This window comes from Rhincodon typus, chromosome 5, assembly GCF_021869965.1.
Source record: "Rhincodon typus isolate 14 chromosome 5, sRhiTyp1.1, whole genome shotgun sequence".
NCBI lineage: Eukaryota > Metazoa > Chordata > Chondrichthyes > Orectolobiformes > Rhincodontidae > Rhincodon > Rhincodon typus.
The window spans coordinates 31,505,084-31,528,912 of NC_063336.1; the positions used below are offsets into that span (position 1 = coordinate 31,505,084).

At 40.8% G+C, this 23,829-nt stretch overlaps 1 protein-coding gene across 3 annotated transcripts in view; it reads left to right on the forward strand.

Moving 5' to 3' along the window:
* sh3bgrl2 (SH3 domain binding glutamate-rich protein like 2) overlaps positions 1–23,829 on the forward strand; it is a 73,694-nt gene that overhangs the window by 41,314 nt on the left and 8,551 nt on the right. For all 3 annotated transcript variants that reach the window (XM_048597256.1, XM_048597258.1, XM_048597255.1), the window contains exon 3: positions 15,399–15,479. In XM_048597256.1, coding sequence (XP_048453213.1) covers positions 15,399–15,479 — 81 coding nt within the window. The remainder of the gene's footprint in view (positions 1–15,398; positions 15,480–23,829) is intronic.

Below are 23,829 nucleotides of genomic sequence, written 5' to 3' on the forward strand. Positions count from 1 at the left end.
ATGCTGCTTGGCCTGCTGTGTTCATCCAGCCCTGCACCTTGTTGTCTAACATTGGATTGGGGCTTGTTTTCCTTTCCTGCAGTTTGGGCACTAATGCCAATTCCTGTTTGAACGAACTCCTCAGTTACCTAAAGTAGTCTGTGCCCATATGTAGTAATTCCTGCACAACATTCAGGCTTGAGCTATTTAATGGTAAGTACCATGTTGTAGCACATAAGTTCCAATTAAAGGCCAATTCCAACATGGAGCAGGATTTCCTGCCCTGCTGCCTCAAACATCATCATGTAACCGGTTCCCGTACTACAGGCTATCCTGCAGGCATAATTGACTAGGTACGGACTCCCATCTCCTCTGGGGAACAAGCACTGCTTCTGAAAGTCTCTGATGAAGAGCAGCCAAGAGCCAGATTGCTGAAAAGTTGGCGGGCAAGATTCTTGGCTGGATGTTGCATGAACCGGAATTTAGGTCACCCTGAAACAGGGAGGGGGTGGTCTCTGGTCAAAAAGGGATGCGTATGAAAGAGGTGATTCCATCCCTTGCCCACCTGAGGCACCAGCAATAAGGTTGCAATGTTCTATGTAGCAAAAATTATCTGGAACTTCAAAGATGTAACCTGATTTTTGGAAAGGAGAAGCATTTAGCAACACAAGTAAGTTTCTTAGTTTGAAACCAGCTCAGTCTTCAGAGTTTTCTCTGAATAGGTACCAGTAGCAGTTAGGCATACCACTGTTTCTATTTAGTGAATAATCTCTGTAATGTGGTGGAATAACGTGGAATAATCTCTGTAATGATGGGGAGGTGATGGACCTAGTGGTATTATCGCTGGACTGTTCTGGTAATGTTCTGGGGTCTTGGGTTTGAATCCCACCATGGCAGATGTTGGAATTTGCATTCAATCATTATCTGGAATTAAGAGTCTAATGATGACGATGAATCTATTGCTGATGGTCGGAAAAACCCATCTGGTTCACTAATGGCCTTTAGGGAAGGAAACTGCCACCCTTACCCGGTCTGGTCTACATGTGACTCCAGACCCATAGCAATGTGGTTGACTCTTAACTGTCCTCTGGGCAGTTAGGGATGGGCAATAAGTGCTGGCCTAATCAGTGATTCCCTCATCCCATGAATGAATTTAAAAAAAGACATAGTTTAACCCCTGAAGTGCAATGGACAGTATGCTAATAGAAATTCTGCTTAGGACCTTGTGAAGTAATTCAGAATGTAATTAGAGTTGGGAACCTCCACCACTGACCATTCGAAGCAGAGTCTTTGTACATTTTTAAGACAAAAAAAAGATTCTAGTTGAGCAAGGGAATGAAAGGTTATTGTAGGTATGTGGGAATATAGAGTTAAATTTACAATCATACCACCCATGATCTTGTTGAATGGCAGCAGGATCGTAAGGCCACCTGGCTTCACCTGTTACTAGTACACATTCATATTATCACAAATGGAGTAAAAATCCATTTTTAACATATATTTATGTTTAGTGACTGTTTACAAAATACATGAAGCAGCACAACAAGGATGACTGCCATATTTAGATGATTGGACTTAGCAATAACCTTCCAGAAACTTCTCGGAAATCAACATGAGTCAAACAGTCAATACTTTGTGTGCCTCCTGATGGCTCTGGAATACAAACAATTGCATTCTGACCTGCCACAGAGATGATTGTCTCCAAGGTAAAAACATCTTGTGCATTAGAATTGCAAGGTACATCCATCCTACAAGGAGATGTGTGAATGACATTTCACGTAACTCTGGGATTGGCCGTAGACTATTTGCAATGCAGGCCTTTGTCCCAATACTAATTGGTTCTCCCCATCAAGGAGACCTGATTCTATGTCTTCCACAGTCCTGTCAAAGTCACTTGACAGAATGTTTCATTGCCAGAACTTCCCAACAAGCAACAAGCCATAGCTTGGTTGGTGGTGAGAAGGGCACTGCCTGTCAGATCTTTCATCCACAAAGTGGCTGTGGGGGAGTGGGGGAAGAGACTGTCACATATCTCCTTATGGAACATGCCTTTACTGGGGAGAAATGTAGTGGTTTTTCTCAAAGTTTGTCCTGAGCAGCTCTGTGACACAGGACTCTGTGCCGCACAGCTGTTCCCTGGGAGATACACCAGACAAATATTGACTGTGCTTGGAAGACCAACCACTTGTTGAAAGATGCTGTTTAGTCTGCCTGAAACTTGTTGATCTCTCAATGTACAGAGTTGACCTCAACTGAGTGTTGCAGACTGGCACATTTCCAAGGTCCAGGATAATGTGTTGACAGATGCACAAAAGCCTGGGGAAGATGCCTCCAAGGCGTAGTGGAAAAAGACCACTGTCTAAGGTCTTTTAGCCAAAATATAATAACAAGGGTCAGTTCAGTTGTCAGATCTTTTTGTTGCTTCAGTGTATGTAAATAGCATCCCACATGTGTAGGAAATGTTTTGATATTTGCAACTGCAGGGAATGTCACATTCAAATGTTTTTTTCTTGATGTGCATAGACTGTACATAACTGCTTTAGCACTTGTGAATGTACATAAAGATAATTTTTTCATGAATGAAGTATATCTTTGCCGTTAAAAATGTCTCGCACAGTACAGATTCCAGTTGCCTTTTTAACCATATAGTTTTGAAATTGCTGTTAGTTTAGGGGTCAGTGCTGCTCCATAAAACACCGATTAACAATACCAAGACCCCTAACTCCAGGCTTCAAAGGAAAAGCTGCCTATAGAAAGCAGCCAACAATCTCTGCAAGTAAAACTTTCTTTTGACTAAACAATGAAGTAAAAGTTACATTTCAGCAAATCTTGTTCAGAAGACGTTTGAAAAGATTTTTAAAGCAAACAAATGACCTACAACTCCTTAACTGCTAGCTAACTAATCAGCCAGGCACAGAGAGGATTTCCAGACTACTATCTCCAGTTTTGAACTTTCAAACTTCACTTTAAAAGCAATGACATCGTTAAACTGGTACGCATTGGTTGTTTTGCACTTAAATTGTTAGTAATTGAGTGATCTCTTTATCCTCTGTGATTCTTTCTTGCCCATTACGTTTCTATATGTGCCATTGTGGTGAAGCATTCCCTTGCATCTAAGACTGTGTGAAATAAATTATACTTCTGATTTAACTTTGCCACAATGTTCTGGCAGTCCTCACTAAAGCAGAGTCCACCAAGAGATAGAGTGAGAAAATCACTATTTAAAATAAAAAAGGGAAAAATTAAATCACAGACTAATAACACTCAAGTGGTGAGGTTAGAGAGAGAGGAGGAGCGTTGTTTTTAAACTTGTTATCGCTCTGTAACAATAACATGCTTGTATGTTCATGGAAATTTGGGGCAATAATGTGCAACTGCACAGAACAAAATTGCAGGTAGAAATTCGGATTGGCAAAATATATTCATTCTTTATTCCTGCATGTGCTGTTGTTACACAAATCACTTGTTGAATTAATGCACGCATCAATTTTTTTAAACTGCTTTGGTGAATTAACTGAATGTGGCATTAGAAAGCAGAAACAAGTCAGTATTTTTCTTAGAGATAGTAAGAACTGCCGATGCTGGAGTCAGCGATAACACAGTGTGGAGCTGGAGGAACGCAGCAGGCCAGGCAGCATCAGAGAAGCAGGAAAGCTGACGTTTCTGGTCAGGACCCTTCAGAAATAGGGGGGGGGGAACGGGGCTCTGAAATAAATAGAGCGAGGAGGGCTGGAACTGGGGAAGGTAGGTGGGATGGTGATAGGTGAGTACAGGTAAGCAGTGGTGGGGATTGGTCAGTGAGTTGGGAGGAACGGATAGGTGGGAGAGAAGACAGACAGGTCAAGAAGGCGGGGATGAGAGGGGTTGGGGAAGGTAGGTGGGGTGGTGTTAGGTGAGTGCAGGTAGGCAGTGGTAGGGATTGGTCAGTGAGGTGGGAGGAGTATTTTTCTTGATGTCCAGTTGGTTTTGTTTGTCACTTTAAGGTTATGTTCTCTATGACATCTAACTTTGCTGCGTTCATTAGATGAAAAAGAAAGTCCAATAGACATCAAAATTGCTTTGCCCATAATTAAAATACCTATGACCATCATCATGATAATCCAGTGCCTTGGAGAAAATGAATCATACAATAAATTACTGTATTTATTTTGTAGTATTGGCAATGCTGTACTTTCCTCAAAAATAATTTGACTAATCTACTTTAAAAAAGTCTAAGCATCAATTAGTCAAAGTAAAATTACCTGTTGGGGTACAATCCATAGCCTAACCATACCCGTGTGGTAAGTAGCTTTGCGGATTGAATTTTGCTCAGGATTTTCCCATAAAGTCAGTGATAGAAACGAAGAAGCGTGTCCAACAAATTTATTGGATAAGCAAGAGATAGTTCAGGGACATTTGTCCCATAATGGTTAGCGAAAAAGCCTCTTTTATAGAGCCTACCTTTCTCTTCACAATCAAATAATCATTGAAATTGCTAATCAAAAATATGATTGAAAACATCTCTGAGACCAGCAGATGAACAGCAACAGTCAGAGAGAAATGGAAAGCTACTAACATGGTCAGGAAAAGCAGGACGAAGAGGGAGGTGAATGTTATTACTTTTCACTTTGTCTGTGAACAATGTCACAAGAGTTCTGTTGGAGTTGTTCCAAGTGTTGTTTCTTCAGTTTTCCTCTTTACTGCACTGTGCATGGCTCTTTAAATCTGTCAGAGACTTGAGTGTAGGCATTTTGTGCAGAGCTGTCTCTGATTTGATAATAAGATGAGAGTGGTTTGGTACAGGCAATAATTTCCATTTACACCATACTTTTTACTTGTATCTTTTTAAATCCCAATTGTCTTCAGTAAAGAATATAGAAATTGGCTGCTGAGTCAGTAAGGAGCAATTAGGCAGTACTCCCAGTTTGTGGTGTCACACAATGCCAGGATCTGCTCTCAGGCACTGTCTAACCAGCAGCTGAATCTTAGAAATGCAAGGACTGACTCAGATATGTTGATAAACTCTTGGATGCTGCCAGTTTAATATATTTAGGATTACAGAACAATTCAGTCATATACGCTTTACCTTTTAAGGTTATGAGTGAATCTAACATGCTCTGTGATCCCATTGAAATTGCAAAAAGCATTTGGAGAGGACTTTTGTAAAGGAAGCACTTGGATTCCCTCATTCAGTACATGGGTTCTCTTTTTAATATGACCTCAGTGATATTTTACTGAGGCCCAATGCTCCAATAAAATGCTTTAATAGATTCTGTAGTGGAAGCCACACAACACATTTTAGGATGGGAATGATTGGCTGCTTGCATGTCACAGTAAATCTGAAATAATTTCAACGACTGAGTTTAAAGCTCTCTGGAAATCTTGTTCTTAGTCTATCACTTTGACTTAATTCTAATCCACAAAAACTTTGTGCTTCTGACAATGAGTATAAGAAATGAATGACATTGCCCATAAGTTGCCATCCATTTCCTATAAAAGGTTGGAAACTACATGGAGCAGCAGAGATGCAGAGCAGGGGAGACAATGAGCTTGTGGTATTATCACTAAATTATTATTCTGGAAACCCACCTCATGTTCTGGGACATGGGTTTGAATCCTGTCGTGGCAGATGGTAGATTTTGAATTCAATTTTAAAAAGTCTGGAATTAAGAACCTACTTATGACCATAAAACCTTTGCCGATTGTCATAAAAACATACCTCGTTCACTAATGTCCTTCAGAGAAAGAAATCTGCAATCTTCAAGGGCAAACAATTCAAGGGCAGCTAGGGACAGACAATAAATGATGGCTAGCCGGCAATGCCCAATCCCATGAGTAAATAAAATCAAAAGATGTGATAAATTAGTTTGTGGGATTAGACATTGAAGGAGTTCCATCAGTGATCAGTTTTGTGTCACTCCTGACATTTTCACCATTTTTGGCTTCATTCCAAGAGCAGTCCATGTTTAAATGCAACAAGATCTGGACAATATCTCAGCTTGGGCTGACAAGTGGCAAGTCACATTCACACCACACAAATGCCAGACTATGACAATCACAAATAAGAGTCAATCTAACCACCGGCCCTTGGCATTCAGTGGTGTTGCCATTGCTGAATCCCCTACAATCAGAATCCTGGGGGTTATCATTGACCAGAAACTCAACTGGACTCACCACATGTACACAGTGGCTATTTAGAGCAGGTCTGAGGCTAGGAATACTGTGGTGAGTAACTCACCTCCTGACTCCTCAAAGCTTGTCCACCATCCACAGGGCACAAGTCAGGAGTGTGATGGAATACTCCCTACTTGCCTGGAAGAGTGCAGCCCCAACAACACTCAAGAAACTTGACACCATCCAGGACAAAGCAGCCCGCTTGATTGGCGCCATGTCCACAAGCATCTACTCCCTCCACCACCGATGCTCAGTAGCAGCAGTGTGTACTATCTGCAAGATGCACTGCAGAAGTTCATCAAAGATCCTTAGACAGCACCTTCCAAACCCTCAACCACTTCCATCTAGAAGGACTGGGACAGCAGATACATGGGAACACCACGACCTTCAAGTTCCCCTCCAAGCCACTCACCATCCTGACTTGGAAATATGTTGCCATTCCTTCACTGTCACTCGGTCAAAATCCTGGAATTCTCTCCCTAATGGCATTGTGGATCAACCCACAGCAGGTGGACTGCAGTGGTTCAAGAAGGCAGCTCACCACCACCTTCTCAAGGGCAACTAGGGACGGGCAATAAATGAATATAAAAATAATTTTAAAAGCCATTTGTGTCTTTCTTTTTAAATTAAGTTCACTGTTCCTTACTGTATAATAAAAGGGGGCAGGACCGGCACCTGGGAATCTTTTGTGGGATAATCCACAGATCATATTGTCAGGAATTCATAATAGTTGTTCTTTTGGCTAGAATTTTGGTTCCCCAATAAAAGCCTGGGGAAACACCACTCTAGCCGTTTGTGGATCCCAATTTGTTTGTCCAGCAATTAAACAGTTGTTGTCAGGGCTCCTGTCCCTTTAAAGAAGAGAAATCTGCCCCAACAGCAGCCAGCTAATATAGGGCGTCTTCAGTTCCAGCAGTGCTACTGGGAGCTAAGGCCACTGCTGGAACTGCACCAGCTGAGAGGATGCCATGGAAATACGCTGCCCTCCCAGTTGGTAACTGAGATCAGGGGTAGTTTGACGAATCAAGCAAAACCTATGCTGGGCCATGGTGGACATGATGAGTACAAATGAAGGCTTGCAGTGGGAGCAGTCACATGGAGCTTATTTGTGGACCACAAAGTGCCTGATCACTAGGACCAACCCACAAAGTAGGACTTTATGTGAGGGTGCTCTTTTGTCAAAAATTTAATTGAGCGTTTTGAAAAAATGATGAAGATGATTGATGGGGGTACGGCAGTGGATGTTGTCTACATGGACTTTAATAAAGCATTTAACAAGGTCCCTCATGGTAGGTTGGTCCAGAAGATTAAGTCAGTGGGATCCATGGTGAGTTGGTAAGTTGGATACAAAATTAGTTTGATCATAGAAGACAGAGGGTAGGTGTGGAGTGGTGTTTTCTGACTGGAGGTCTGTGACCAGTGGTGTTCCACAAGGATCAGTGTTGGGACCTCTGTTGTTTGTAATTTCTATAACTGATTTGGATGACAATGTTGGTGGTCTGATTAGTAAGTTTGCAGATGACATGAAAATTAGTGGAGTTGTGGTTAGTGAGAAAGGTTGTCAAAGAATACAGCAGGATATAGATCAACTAGAAAGTTGGGCAGAGAAGTGGCAGGTGGAGTTTAAGCTGGACAAGTGTGGAGATCAAATGGAAGAAGAAAGTATACAGTGAATGGCAGGACCCTTAGGAGCATTGATATACAAAAATACTTTGGGGTGCAAGTCCATACGTCCCTAAAAGTGGCAACGAAAGTGGATAAAGTAGTAAAGAAGGCATATGGCATGTTTGCCTTCATCAGTCAGGACAGTGAGTATAAAATTTGACAAGTCATGTTGTAGCTGTATATGACTTTAATTTGGCCATATTTGGAGGAGTGTTGGAGAGGGACACATCCCCACATGGAGCCTAGTCTTCTCTTAATTACAGCTCAGATCAGAGGTCAGTCACACTCTACCTTTCCCAATAAAGTACAGGATATTTGAATATACCGCATTACAGTGGTTACACGCAACATTGGCATCAGTGCTTATTACATCCCCTCTGACCTACACATCCAATCCTGTGAATACATGATCAATGATGGACAACTTCATGGTCCACCTTTAGGTCCTTCCATCATCCTGTCATGTTTTCTAGACCCTTATCACTTGTCCTTGGGCTGTTATGATTATTGACCACTTTCCAACACCAATTGTGATGTCCTTTTGCCAGCTGCATCATATACTTGCTTATTACTAACGACTTTTCAAATTTGGTCATGCAATTCATATTCCTTGCTGATTAGTACACAAAATTAAAAAGGATGTTAATTTCTAACAATTAGTATAATATTTGTAATGTCAGCTCTAATATAAAGTTACTTATAGAGTTATATATAGTTAAACCTCATCCTATGATTTTGCGATAAAGCTAACAATTTTGGGAACAGCTTCCCTCATGTCTGACTTGCAAAGCAGCAGTTGTTTATTCTCTCAAGGTCATAATGACCCTGTTTCAAATTGTTTCTGCCCCCTTTGCTACGTTATTTGTTTCTTGGTACTCATACGAGATTATCTTGTTTATACCTTTTTGTTGTTCTAATCTTCTTGTTGACAGAGAAAAAGGTTTCTCCAAGGGTGTCTCTGTATGCAAGGCTAACTGCCTTCAGAAATTTAATCCCCCAATATCTAATAAATTTAAACTTCTATTATTGTACAAATATGTGTATTGTACAAATATATTGTATATATTGTACAAATATTAATTATAGTTATCTAAAAAGCCTCATCTCAGGTAGATCAAGCTTTCCCTTTCCATTTCATATAAAAATTGTAAATCTCAGATCATAAGGTTTTCATCTGAACTACCTTATCAAAGTGTAACTGTTTGTATTCTAGTCCCGTCTTACTGAGACTCGGGCATTTTGTTGTCTGGCTGTGAAGGCCATGATTTGATCTATATGAAATGCTACATCAGCTAAAATTTCTTTTGATCGTCTGTGTCAGTTAAAAGGAAAACGCCTAATAGCCATATTGTCATATTCAGCTATGGGCAACTACAACAGTGTGTACAGTTCAGGCCACCACACTATAGGAGGGATGTGGAGGTATTGGAGAGGGGCAAAAGAGGTTTACCAGGATGTTGCCTGGTTTGGAATGTGTGAGCTATAAGGAGAAGTTGGACAACTTGGATTGTTTTCACTAAAGCTCCATCGGAGGCTGAGGGACAACCCGATAGATGTTTATACAATTATGAGACACATGGATAGGATAGACATTTGGAGTCTTTTCCCCAGGTGGAAATGTCAAATACTAAGGGATACAGGTAAGTGAGAGAGGAAAAGTTTAAAGGAGATGGGCAAGGCAAGTTTTTTACACAGAGAGTGGAAGATGCCTAGAATGGGCTGCCAGGGAAATGATAGAAGCAGATATATTAGCAACGTTTAAGATGCATGTAGACAGACATATGAACGGGCAGGGAATAGAGGGATATAACCCATTTGCAGGTAGGTGGGCTTAGTTTAGGATGGCATCAGGGTTGGCATAGACATGGTGGGCCAAAGGGCCTGCTCCATCATAGAGTTAGCTTTTCTATGTTTTCTATGTTATTAACAAGTAAGATTGTCCACCTAGGAAAGTCTGTGTCACTGGTCATGGGCTCTGTGGGTCCTTCTGTAGCTAATGAGCCCAATCCTAGAGCCTCATCTCTGACCACATAATTGGCAGGTGTTCCCGGGAGGTGGAAGTGGGCCTTAGCCTTGAAATCACTAATATTCCTTTCTCTGGTTCTTTTTCCATACTTCCTCTTACCACTGGTGTTCTCAAAAAATTATGTACTTTCGTACAGGAGCTTCCTCCAAGTCAGTTTCCTCTGAACGAGGATCCCCATGCTTTGACATCTATGTTGCATTTCTTGAGGGAAGCTTTCAGGGAGTATTTGAAACACTTCTTTTGTGATCGCCTTGTTTGAGTGCCTTTCTTGAGCTGGGTGAGGATGATTTGCTTTGGCATTGTTGGGGGGGTTTGCATTCATCTGGGTAGACACCTTGTGCAGGACATCTTTTAATGTGCAAATACTGTTGCACATCACGGTCCTTGACAGATGGTAGATCTAGTCTCAGTAGCAAGGAAACTTCGATAATTGAGGATCTTCGCTCTGCAACGGCTTTCATCCACCATCACAGCCGTTGATATCACACGAATATCTTCTGCCTGGCTCACTGTTGAGGATGTGTTTTGGATTGTGCTTTGTCTGGTTCCTCCCATCTGACCTTACTATCATGGGAGGCCCTGCTAGGAGTTGAGAACTGCTCATTTTCAGGATCAACAGAACAAGCCTGTCCCTTACAGCAAGGTGGCAATCCACAGAAAGATAAAGACAGATTTTTAATTGGTAAAGGATTCAAGGGTTATGGGGAAGAGGCAGGAAAGTGGAGTTGAGGATTATCACATCAGCCATGATCTTATTGAATGGCTGAGCAGATTTGATGGGCTGAATGGTTTACTTCTACTCCTATGTCTTACAATCTTTTGAAGGTGACTCACTCACTCAACATTATACTGATGGCCTAGATTACAGGCACATTTCTGAAATGGGTTTGATGGAGCTCCAACTCCTTTTATCTCAACATTCAATTAAGTTACTTCTTTTCTTGGTTGAACTTCTTTTGGTGATCCCTAGACTTGGACTTCCACTTTCCAACTACCAAAACTGGGCTATTGTATGTCTTCCATCTGATTTGATCAGCACTCACATGGCATTAAAAGCAGGGCAAATATAATTTTATTATCACCTTGCAAGTAAAATTTCACTTGGAGAATGCTGTGGCATTATACCTGATAGGCTGATTGTATAATAACTCATTGTATGTATCTAAGATGTTCTCCTGTTTGACATGGACCTAAAATGCAAGCTATTACTATATCCTCCAATGCCAGAAGTAATGTAATGTCAAACAACAATGCAACAGATTTTTCACTGCATATAAAGAGTCTTATTTTGATGATACTTGTGAGCAATTCAATGAGCAGAAACCAGGATAATGTTACAACCCCAAGTCAATTCACTTTAAATGTGTTGTCAGATAAACCAGTTTGCCGACATCCACAATATTTTGCTTTTATTTAGATATATTGTATTCTATTCTAGTCACAGATTAATTCAGCCTTTCTTTCATTCATAAGCTGTGACTGTTGCTGACAAGAGCAGCATTATTTCCCATCTTTGGTAACCCTTGAGAAAGGTCGTGGTGAGCTGCCTTATTGAACTTCCACAATCTGCATGGTGGAGATACACCCACAATGCTTTTAAAGAGGGTGTTGCATCCTTTTGACCCAAAGACAGTGAACAAGCTACAGTTTAGTTCCATATCATGTGTGACTTATCGGGGATCTTGCAGGTGGTGATGTTTAAATGCACCTGGTTCCCTTGTCCTTTGAGGTGGTAGAGCTCATGGGCTTAGAGCAGAGAAGCCTCACTGTATTGTTGCAATGCATCTTGTAGCTGGTATGTACTGCTGCCAGTGTGTACTGAAGGTGGAGGGAGTAAATGCTTAAGGTGGTTGATGAAGTGCTATTCGAGCAGGTCGGGTTCTGGACTGCGTCGAATTTCTTGAGTGTTGTTGACACTTCACTCATTCATTCAAATGGAGAGTATTCCATCACACACCTGACTGTGCCCTGTAGATGGTGGAATGGCTTTGATGAGCCAGAGGGTGAGTTAAATGCTGAGAATTACCAGCCTGTGACCTGCTCTTGTAGTCACAGTATTCGTTTAGCTGGTCCCGTCCAGCTGCCCGATGGGAAGCCAAGCCTGTCAGTCGGGTGGCTTACAGGTGGAAAATCTTCTTTCAAGTAAAAACAAAACATACATTACATAGAATTAAAACTGCACAAAATTCAGAGACCAAAACAACTCTTCTCCTCTATGTGCTGGCTTGGAAATCCTGCCACAGTAAGTACCTGGATCTTGGTAATCTGGAATAGCTGTTGAGATCTAGGAGAAGACAGGATGTCAATATGTTTAGGCACGAAATGAAGTCCATGAGAATATAATGAACCAACACAAACTTGTTTCAGACTTAACCCAAAGGTCTTAAGCACTTTGACCCTAAGCACATTTAATGAGGGGTTACATCTGGCTTCTTTTATAGTCATAGATTCAAACAGCACAGAAACAGACCCTTCAGTCCAGCTCATCTGTGCTGATCAGACAACACAATCTGACCTAGACCCATTTGCCAGCATTTGGCCCATACTCCTCTAAACCCTTCTTATTCAGATGCCTTTTAAATGTTGTAAATGTACCTGCCTCCACCACTTCCTCTGGTAGCTCTTTCCAGACACGCACCACCCACTGCATGAAAAAATTACCCCTCAGGTCCTTTTTAAATCTTTCCACTCTCAGCTTAAACCCATGCCCTCTAGTTTTGGACTCTCCTAACCTAGAACAAGGACCTTGGCTATTCACCCTATCCATGCCCCTCATGATTTTATAAGCCTCTATAAGGTCACCCCATAGCCTCCAACGTTCCAGGGAAAAATATCCCCAGCCTATTCAGCCTCTCCCTATAATTTAAACCCTCCAGTCCTGGCAATGTCCTTGTAAATCTAGTTTGCACCTCTCAAGTTTAACAATATCTTTGCTATAGAAGGGCGACCAGTATTCTAAAAGTGGTCTCACTGTTTTGCAACAATGCTATTGATATGGCATGTTAAGTTGGCCAGTTAAGCTTCTGAGTTGACAAGAACTGCAGATGCTGGAGTCAGAGACAACACAGTGTGGAGCTGAAGGAACACAGCAGACTAGGCAGCATCAGAGGGGTAGGAAAGTTAAGTTTCTGATCATTGGTAACCCTGAAGATGGTGATAGTGAGGATCTCGGCAATGGTAGCACTCTTTAGGTTAAGGGTTTAAATACATCTAGCAGAATATTTGCTGAAACTGCAGATACTACCTGGTTTGCAAGGGGGAGGGGGTCAATATTAAAATGAGATGACCTTGGCTGATTTTGATACTCGGTGTAATGCAGTTGGCCACCAGTGTCTTTTAAGCAGATGGCAAAACTCTATAACTGCCTCCATGCTGATCCAGAATCTGTGGGAGCTTTTTGTCATTGATCATTGCCAGGTAGGTTTGGATTTAACCTACCACAGAATTTCATGTCTTACCCTGATGCTTCATTGTAGCTCAATTTCTGTGAAAGTTTCTATTGTAAAAGATCCTTATTTTCCACGTTACCTATGTTGTAAATATTTCAAGTGTTTTTGATAAATTAGCAAAGCTCAAGGAGAGATGGAGACTATTGATCAGTATTGTGACTGACTGATAAAGCTAGCTGAATTCTGAAAGTCTGGATAATTAAAAGATGATCTCATCAGAGATGGTGAATCATCATCATCTGAAGAGGACAAATAAATCTAAGAGCTCAATGTAATGGGAGGAGTGAAGATCTCAAGTTCCAGATTATAGATAATAAGCACAATCCACTCATCTCAACTGAAACAAGAGATTGTCTCATGCATAAGAGATCCTGCAGTATGAGCATGACAGCTCAGAGAGTAGGAAATTACTCTTGTGCAGAAGCTTTGAAATTGTGAATCATTGACTAGAGCATATTAATAGGAGAACAGATGAGGCTTTGTATAATCATCGAGCCATAGAGATATACAGCACGGAAACAGACCCTTTGGTCCAACTCGTCCACGCCGAACAGATATCCTATATAAATCTAGTCCCATTTGCCAGCGTTTGGCCCATATCCCTCTAAGCCCTTCCTATTCATACCCCCATCCAGATAACTTTTAAATGTTGTAATTGTACCAGCCTCCATCACTTCCTCTGGCAGCTCATTCCATACACACACCACCCTCTGCATGAAAAAGTTGCCCCTTAGGTCCTTTTTATATCTTTCCCCTCTCACCTTAAACCTATGCCCTCGAGTTTTGGACACCCCCCACGGGGAAAAAACCCTGCCTATTTATCCTATCGGTGCCCTTCATGATTTTATAAACCTCTATAAGGTTGCCCCTCGGCTCCGATGCTCCAGGGAAAATAGCCACAGCCTATTCAGCCTCTCCCTACAGCTCAAACCCTCCAGCCCTGGCAACATCCTTGTAAATCTTTTATGAACCCTTTCTAGTTTCACAACATCCTTCGTATAGGGGGGAGACAAAAATTGCACAAAGTACTCAAAAAGTGGCCTAACCAATGTCCTGTACAGCCGCAACATGACCGACCAACAAAGGCAAACATATCAAATGCCTCCTTCACTATCGTATCTACCTGTGACTCCGCTTTCAAGGAACATTGAACCTGCACTCCAAGGTCTCTTTGTTCAGCAACACTCCCCAGGACCTTACCATTAAGTGTATAAGTCCTGCCTGATTTGCCTTTCCAAAATACAGCACCCCACTGTTATCTAAATTAAACTCTATCTGCCACTCCTCGGCCCATTGGCCCATCTAATCAAGATCCCATTGTACTTTGAGGTAAGGTAACCATCTTCACTGTCTACTACACTTCCAATTTTTGTGTCATTTACAGTTTTACTAACCATACCTCCAATGTTCACATCCAAATCATTTATATCAATGACAAAAAAGCTGTGGACCCAGCACCGATCCTTGTGGCACACCGCTGGTGACAGGCCTCCAGTCTCCACCCTCTGCCTTCTACCTTCGAGCCAGTTCTGAATTCAAATAGCTATTTCTCCCTATATTCCATGTGATCTAACCTTGCTAATCTGTCTACCATGAGGAGCCTTGTCGAATGTCTTACTGATGTCCATATATAATGCAGGGACATTTCAGGCAGGATGAAAGAAAAAAGTACAGATTAGGGAAAAGGCAGAAATATTCGCAGAAGAGCCAAAGGACAAACAATACACAAAGTCAATTAGAGATTCAGAAGTATATTTATGAGGTTGAAATCCAACCTTGCAATTGTATTGCCTGTACAGGGTTAATATATATAGCCAGTTGATTTGTGTAAAATCCTTCTAGGAATTAGTTGCACAATATTTGCTTTTAGTTATTATTATTTAGATTTATGTCCTCTGTGTATTCTATCTCTTTGAGGCACAATTTATTTAGTAGTTTTTCTTTAAGTAAAAATTATTTTGCAAGCTCCTTATCGTAATGGCAATGCATCTTCAACAGGCATGTCTTTTAATTGTACAAATTGTACACCTACACATTTTCTGCCTTCTTCTCCTCCTGTTCCCCACATGTGCTCCAACTTCTTGAAATTACCACAGTGTTGTACTAATGCTTTTTTTTTGTTCTAGGATTATGATGCTTTCTTTGAATCAAAGGAAAACAATACAGTGTCCACATTTTTTGGTTTAAAACCAAAATCACCGTCACAGGTAAATATATTCCTTTTGCTTTCCAGTCAGTTTGCATTGTTTTCATTCTTACCTTATGGTGAGGGCTGGTGTTGCATTCTCCATTGCTATTGATAACACATCCATGCAAATGATGATTTGCAGCAGGATTATGAAAATTAATGCACTGCTATGATAACTTATCTGCATGCAAAATGAATGGTCAGACCGCAAGCCGGAACTTCCTTACTGGACTATTAATTGGCACTTGGAAAATCGTGGGCTAGTAAGACCAAGACCTAGATTTGTTAAAGGCATATCGTGCTTGACTAATTATATTGAGATGTTTGGTAAAGTGACAAAGATGTTTGGAGGGGGTAGGGCGGTTGTTGCTATGTACATGAACTTCTGAAAGGCATTTGACAAAAATACAACATAGTAATAGGCTAGGCTAACAAAATTAAAGCCCGAAGGATTAACGAGACAGCTGTAGTGTGGATACAAAATTTAGTAAAGGAGAGAAAGCATAGAATAATACCATAACACACAGGAGCAGAGGTAGGCTATTTGCCCCATCAATGAGATGATGGCTGATCTGATAATCCTCAACTCCACTTCCTGCCTTTTCCCCATTATTTTTGTTCCTCTCATTGATTAAGAATCTATCTTTCTTAGTCTTGAATATACAAAATGACCCAGCCTCAACAGGACTTCTGTGGTCAGTAATTACTCTCTGTGAGTAAAAAATATCCTCCTCATCTCTGTCTTAAAAGAGAGACTTCTTGCTCTGAGATTGTGCCGTCTAGTCCTACACTCTCCAGCAGGGGAAATAAACTTACTGCATATACCCTATCAATCCCCTCACTAAGAATCTTACATGTTTCAATAACGTCTCCTCCTTTGCTTCTGAACTCCAATGAGTACAACCTCAGCCTACTCAACCTCGCCTAATAAGAAAAAACCTGTGGGTGAATCTAGCAAACCTTCTCTGGATTGCCTCCAATGCCAGTACATCTTTCCTTAGAGAAGAGGATCAAAAGTATTACAGTGTGGTCTGAACAGTGCCTTGCATATTTTTGGCAAGACGTCTGTATTTTTATAGTATTTCACTTTGAAATAAATACTAAAATTTCACCTGCCTTCCTATCACCCGCTAAGTTTGAATGCTAGCTTTTCGTGATTCATGGATGACGACCCCCACATCTCTCTATGCTGCACCTTTCTGCAGTCTTTTCCCATTTAAATAATATTCAGCTCCTCTATTCTTCCTGCCAAGTACATAACCTTACATTTTACGACATTATATTCCATCTGTCAAATTTTGACCCACTCACTTAACCTGACCATGGTTTCATTCTCACTCTTACCTTCCCCCCTATTTTTGTATCATTGCAAACCTGGTCATTGTGCATTCACTTTCATTGTCCACCCCAAGAAGCCCCCGTAGAGAGAGAAGGAGATAGGGTTGGCAACCTGGTTCAGACCAGTGATTTTTGTCAGAATTGGGCATTGCTCAGGTGTGCCCAGCAAAGGTTACAGTTCTGTTTAGTTCTGAAGAAGGGTCACAGGATTCAAAATGTTAACTCTGTTTTTTCTCCACAAATGCTATCAGACCTGCTTTGTTTCTCCAGCAATTTCTGTTTTTGTTTGAGACCTTCAGCATCCACAGTTCTTTGTTTTATTTTATTATTCACAATGTAGCATATTACTTTTCCCCATTCCCTAGCACTATCAGAATTGCTGAATGGAGAATTTAAAGTGAGCACAAATGCATTAAGTGGCTAGAATTTTAGCATCAATAGAAATGAAAAAGAGACATATATAACTAATGTTTTATTTGATATTGACTGATTTACATTTATTGCCTAAAATCAAAATGAGCTCCTGTGTTTGTGTTGAAGCAGTTATATTGTCTGACTGGGCAGTCATGAAACTGCAGTAGTAACTCTTTGTTTTGCGATCATGTCACTGGAGAGGCTGTAAAGACAGTGATGGAACTTCAGTTAAAGCTGTGTTGATTCAAATCTTCTTTCTATGTTCTAGTTAGTAGTAGGCTTGGAAAAAAGGGGCCTTCTGAAGGTAAATCTCTCCATTATGTGAATTAGCATGATTTGCATGCTATTAAGTCTCATCCCTCTGTTGCTATGGCAATGGCAGTAAAGTTAGTGATAAAGAGCCTGAGGTTTACCATTAATTTTTCGTAAAAACTTCCCTAAAACATATCATATCCATGTGACATAGAGGTTGTTAAAGTTAACAGTGCTCTCAGGTTTATTCTTTGACCTTCTTCTTGGCCAGTAGGTTGCAGAAGCCAGTTTTCTGGGTGTGTCAAGTACTTTATAAATTCAGAGAAATTCGTAACTCAGAAGGATCTCTTTCAGAACATAATGTGGTAAGAATGATGGTAAGCCACTTGAGCTTTAAGACTTCTGTGCCATCCAATAAGTTCATGGCCCATCTACATCAGCTCCACTTCCTGCACCATTCTCATATCCCAGGATTTTCTTGGTTTCCCATGTATCTAGATTTGCTCAACAACTGAGCATTCAGAAGCAAAGAATCAGAAAGTTCTGAGAGAAGAAATGTTTTCACTTGTGAGTCCAAAATATTTGACCTCTTATGCTGAAAATACTACCCCCTAGTTCTAGACTCACCATTCAGGGGCAACATTTCCCAGCATCTAGCAATCAAATCCATTAATGAGATCACTTTTCATTTATCTGAACTGTAGGAAATATAGACCTGGGCCATATCACGTCAAATAGAACAATCATTTCCTCCGCTCACTACCATCCCAGGAAACGATCTTAATCTTTGTGGCATTTATTCAAAAGCAAGTATATTTTTCAGTCGGTAAAGAGACCAAAACTGTACGCTGTGTTCTGGACATATTGCTCTAAGACTTATTTTCTCTTATACTTCAATCCTTTTGTAATAAAAGCTAACATATCATTTGCTTCTGAATTGTTTGCTGTACCTGCATATTAACTTTATGATGTTTTTATAACAACACTCATCTCTCTGGATCGTACCATTTCCCAATGTCTCACCACTTTAAAAAAATCAGTTTTCTATTTTACTTGACAAATGCACCTTCACTGGCTTTTAGAAAGAGAAGTCCCACCTCAGCACTCTTTGTCCCTAATCTCATAAGTTCCACATCTTCAAGTATGCGTTCAAATTCATCTCAAAATTACTTATGAGTCAGCTTCCAAACACCTCTCCAAGCAGAGCGTTTAAGGTCCTAATAATAATTTCTCTTTATCTCCTGCTGGAACTTGTACCAATGATTTTGAATCTCTGATCTTTGGCTATTGCCTCATTCACAATTGACAAAAATAGAAATTTACTATCTACTCTATCAAAACATGGCACTTCTTGAAAACATCTATTAAGTCACCTTTTAAACCATTGTGTTTCAAAGAGGATAGACCTATTTCTTTTCAACCTCTCCTGATAGCTGAAATTCCTCATCGTTGGTGAGATCCTGGAAAACCTCTTTTGCTGTCTTTATAAGGCCATTTTTACTTCTTTCCTGATGTGCAATGTCTACAGTGCTCCAACTGATGCCTAATCAATTTATAAAATTCTAGAATGGTCTCTCTCCTTTTATGTTCTACTCCTCAATTTATAAACCCAACAAACCCAAATGTTTTTTTTTCAACCACTTTATCAGCCTTCTCTGCCACCTGTAAGGAATTATGTACAAGGAATATTAATCTTTCTGCTTGGTAATTTTTTTTTTTCAAAATTGTCTCTCTTATAGTGTGCTGCCTTTTCACATGCTTCCTAAAGCACATCTCCTTACATTTCTCCACATTGAATTCCCACATTCAAGATTCTGCCCTACTCATCATGGTCTACTGTGTTATTAAACTTTACACCATCCACAAACTGGATCATTCTACTCCCTAATCCCTACCTTGATTCATAGAATCCTACAGTGTGGATGTAGGCCATTCAGCCCATCAAGAGAACACCCAGCCTCCAAAAAGCTTCCCATTCAGATGCACCCCATCCCTGCATTTCCCATGGCTAATCTATCTAATTTGCACATCTTTGGACTGTAGGAGGAAACCCATGCAGACATGGGGAGAATGTATAAACTCCACACAGAATAGTCACCCAAGGGTGGAATTGAACCTGGGTCTCTGGAGCTGTGAAGCAGCAGTGCTAACCACTGAGCCATTGTGCCACCTGATTGTTTATTTAAAAAAATAAAGAGTAACAGAACCAAAAATAATTTGGGGAAATATCATTGCAAAGCATCTCCCAGTCTGAAAATACCTAACCACTTTTCTTCCGGTGTCTGAGCCAATTTTATATCCTTATCACCACTTTCCCTTTACTCCAAAGGCCTTTATCCTAACGAGCTCCTATGCAGCCCTTTGCCAAATGCCTTCTGAAAGCCCATAAATAAATCACCTACTGTACTTCCTTCATCAACCCTTTTTGTTATCTCATTAAACAGTGCATTCAAATTACTTAGACCCAAGTTACCTTTAAAAAATACATGTCTGTCTAAGTGAATGTCTACTTTCTTCCTAATAATGGTTCCCAATAACATGTTCACCACCAATGTTAGACAGACTTGAGTGTAGCTTCCTAGTTTATCCCTGTCCCCTCTGTTAAATAGTGACATAATATTGGCAATGCTCCAGTCCTCTGGCATTACTGCTGTATCCAGTGAGACTGAAAAGATTGTGACCAAAACCTTTGCTGTTTGTGTCTTGGCTTCTTCAGAAAACTAAGGAGCATTCCACCTGGACCAGAGACTGACTTAGTATGCAACTGGTACAATGACTCAACTTCACTGCTGAGTGACAACTGTTTCATTGGAGGGCTACATAATTCCACACACAACCACCAGCTTTTCCAGAAGTTAAAAAAACTGACTGAAATCTTGATGTCAATTGAGCTCTTGGGTACAATGCCATACCTTGTATCAGCTGGAAAGGAACTTCTTAATTCTTGATGTTGACATAGTTTATGACCAACAGGACAGAAATGTCAAGGTCAATGAAGCCTAGGAGGTGTTCATAATTCCTTCATTTTAGCGTGATCATCTGTTCCTACAATAATTCAATGGTAGTGAGCATGTAAGCATGGATTATTGAGGTGTCAAAGTTAACCTGCATAGCCAAGATCTATGATATTGCTGTGTCAATTTGAAAATAAGTGCTATGTCCTATTATTGATTGTAGAAAAACATTGGGATCCTGAAGCAGCATCTAATTCCAAGGATCAGGTAGTTATTTCTGCAGGATAGATTCGAGCTGTGCATCAGGACCGTGTGAAGGTTCTGGCACCGTTGATCCTGTGGGAATAGCCTGGGAAATTGAGTCCTTTAAGAAGTCCTTTAGAATCAAGATTTAAGAGGACTCCGACTCAGATAAGGTTGACCCAGGAAAACACTGCGGATTGATACTTTAACTCCTGGGTAACAAGTAAACTGAACTTCTGTCTCACTCACCCCACTAACATCAATAACCATCCCTTGATCCCATTGCCTTTGCCATGATAGCCCAGGAGACCCCACAGGTCCCCCCCCAAGACTTTACCCACTGCACCCAACACCACTTCAATCCTACTGGAGCTGACACCCCACTGCGCTTCACAGACCCGACACCCCAATGATCTGACATCGATCCTGCCAAAAGAACACCACCCTCAGACCCACTCCATGCCCATTTCTACCTGGCCCTACTGGATCCAACACATTCCCCTACTCACCACCCTTCACCTCCCCCACCCAACATCTCCACCCAACATTGCCCAGCCCCAGGCCAACCCCACTACAGCTGGTGCCCCTCTGCCTCCTACCACCATTCCAACCAATCGACCTGCCCTAAGAACATACATAATATATATCCTTCCCTCACCAACCTGCCATCTTAACCTCAACCCATGAGGCGCTGTACCTCTTTAACCCCCCTGAACCCTACCCTCTTAATCCCGCTTTTATATTAACCTCCTCAAGCATCTTATCCACATCATGTATCCAACTTCCCTCACCCTCTCACCCACCTCCCATCCTAACCAGAAGGAAAAACCAGTAAAACTGGTGAATGTCACATATGGTCTGGCTCATCTTGTATACGTCAACATGGTGCTCCAATACAATATTTTCCAAATATTGCTGGTTTTCTACTGGGACCCATCTCACCTACCTGGCATCCAATATCCCTCACCCACATGGCAGCCTTATCCCACTCACATGCCTCACCCACTTACCACCCTAGCCCTTCACCCACCTGGCAGCCTACTTTCCACATATGCTTTCCTGTCAAAGTGGCTGCAGGACATTGGAACTACAGAATTCAGCTCACCTACAGCAAGAAGATGTGATATTTCCACAGTGATTTTCCCTGCTGCAGGCTGCCAGCGTTTCTGGATTGTTCCCTGCTGTTTCATAACAGGAGGCTGCAGTCCAGAAATGTCAAAGGTAGAAGTGATCAAAATGTAGGTTTGTATTTCTTTCTGTCCAGTCTGGGTCAGAGACTGGGCTTCCAACTGTGAGCAGAAAATCTGGGGCCTATGTGTTTGAACAAACTGCGGCCTCTCCCAGTACTCAATTCATTGTTTACAGAACAATTCTTGACTGCTGTATACTCTGTAAGCCTGTGATCAGAATGGCAAAGTAATAGAATGGAATTGGTAATAAAGCAATCAATGGTAGTACCAAGAATAGAGTGACAAAGATTGATGTGCTAGGTGCTATTTCGAGAAGTGTGGTAGTGAGCCGATTTTTAATGTTGAAGAGGGGGAAACCACATCAAGTAACCATGGCTAAATAGCCCTATTCGACACTTCCCTATCAAATACCGTCTATTGCCATCTTGTACTGAACGCTGGGTTGTTTGGAACCAGTGACTATAAACCAAATATTCAGCACAGTTCTGAAAACAAGATAAACATTTGTGTAGATTTCATCACCAAGAGAAGGAAATGGAATACAAATAACAAAGCAACCTGTAATTTCATTTCTCATGTAGCTTTTTGCAGAGAAAAGATGATACGAAAGATCGATGAGACTTCACAAACACGTATCTTGATAGTGAGAATATATTGGGGAAGCGATTAGATTCCTTGCTCTTCATCTTGTTTTCTGCATAAAAAAAATAAATCAACATATGAATTCTTAGGTAAATTCAGTCATAGTAATAAAATATACAGCCAATGTAGCTGAAGAATTGAATTTTGTAGCTTTGTCATTCAAATACCCTTCCATTAAGTGAGCATTAATAATACAAGGAAATGGATTAAGAGTGTTCCAGAAATAGATCAGGAGAAGCTGATGTCTAACTAAATGATCCAATGACTAAGAGGGGAATAGTGCTTTACTGCACAGATACATGAGTCAATCCTCGCCCTCCCAATGGATTACAGCAAAATAAATGTTAGAAATCTTTTTTCTTGCTTGCTTAAACTTTCATTTATGTAACGATAGATTTGTGCACTGAATAAAGTCAATCCTTCCATTTGCTTTCCTCAGTTCTGCTTGTGTTTTGTTTTCCAGAAAACAAAGATACGTTTCTTGGGAAAAAAAAACAAATCAGCGTAGATGCTGGAAATCTGTTAGCACAACAAAAATCCTGCAAATATTCAGAAGTCAGGCAGATTCTGTGCAGCAGATTCCATGATTCCAGTGGACGACCTTTCATCAGAACTCCTTACGAGTCCTGGGTTCTAATGAAAGCTCATTGCCTTGAAATGTTAACAGGGTCTCTCTTCGCCCATACTGCCTGATCGGCTGAATACTTCCAGCATTTACAGTCGTTGTGCCTGAATTGTGTTGTGCTCTCATGGAGTGTGGGAAATTTGTTATATTGTTAATTAACATGTATCTGATTGGAACAATCGCACAGTCACTTTCAAATCTCCTGAACTGAAAGCACAACTGAAGGCCAGTACGTGAGTGAGGTGCTCTTGTGATAAGACTCATCTACTTTCCCCAGAACTCCCATTTCTCCATTCTAGACTCAAATTCAGCCCATTTAGACAATTTGTGGAGTTTCCAAATATTTGGATACCAACTTACTGTAAAACAAGCAGCAAACCCATCCAGACACCACGATGTGTCACAACTTCTTTGAAAAAGAAGTACCACTAAGTTGATATAAAGCAGATCATCTGCATTTTTGTAAATAAATGACTAAAGGAAATTCTGAATGCAGGAAATCAGAAGGAACCAATTTGAGATTAATTATCCGAACAAATCTAGACAAGTGAAATGTTACTTCTGAGCTCTATTTCTAATATCCATTCTGGAACCAATTTACCCAATCATGTGAAATTTTAGTCATTTTTAACTTTGAGTTAATGTGTAAATACTCTGTGCGTTTGTGGATAGTTCACTTTTTATCTCTAATTCCTTAAAATTTTAGCCTGA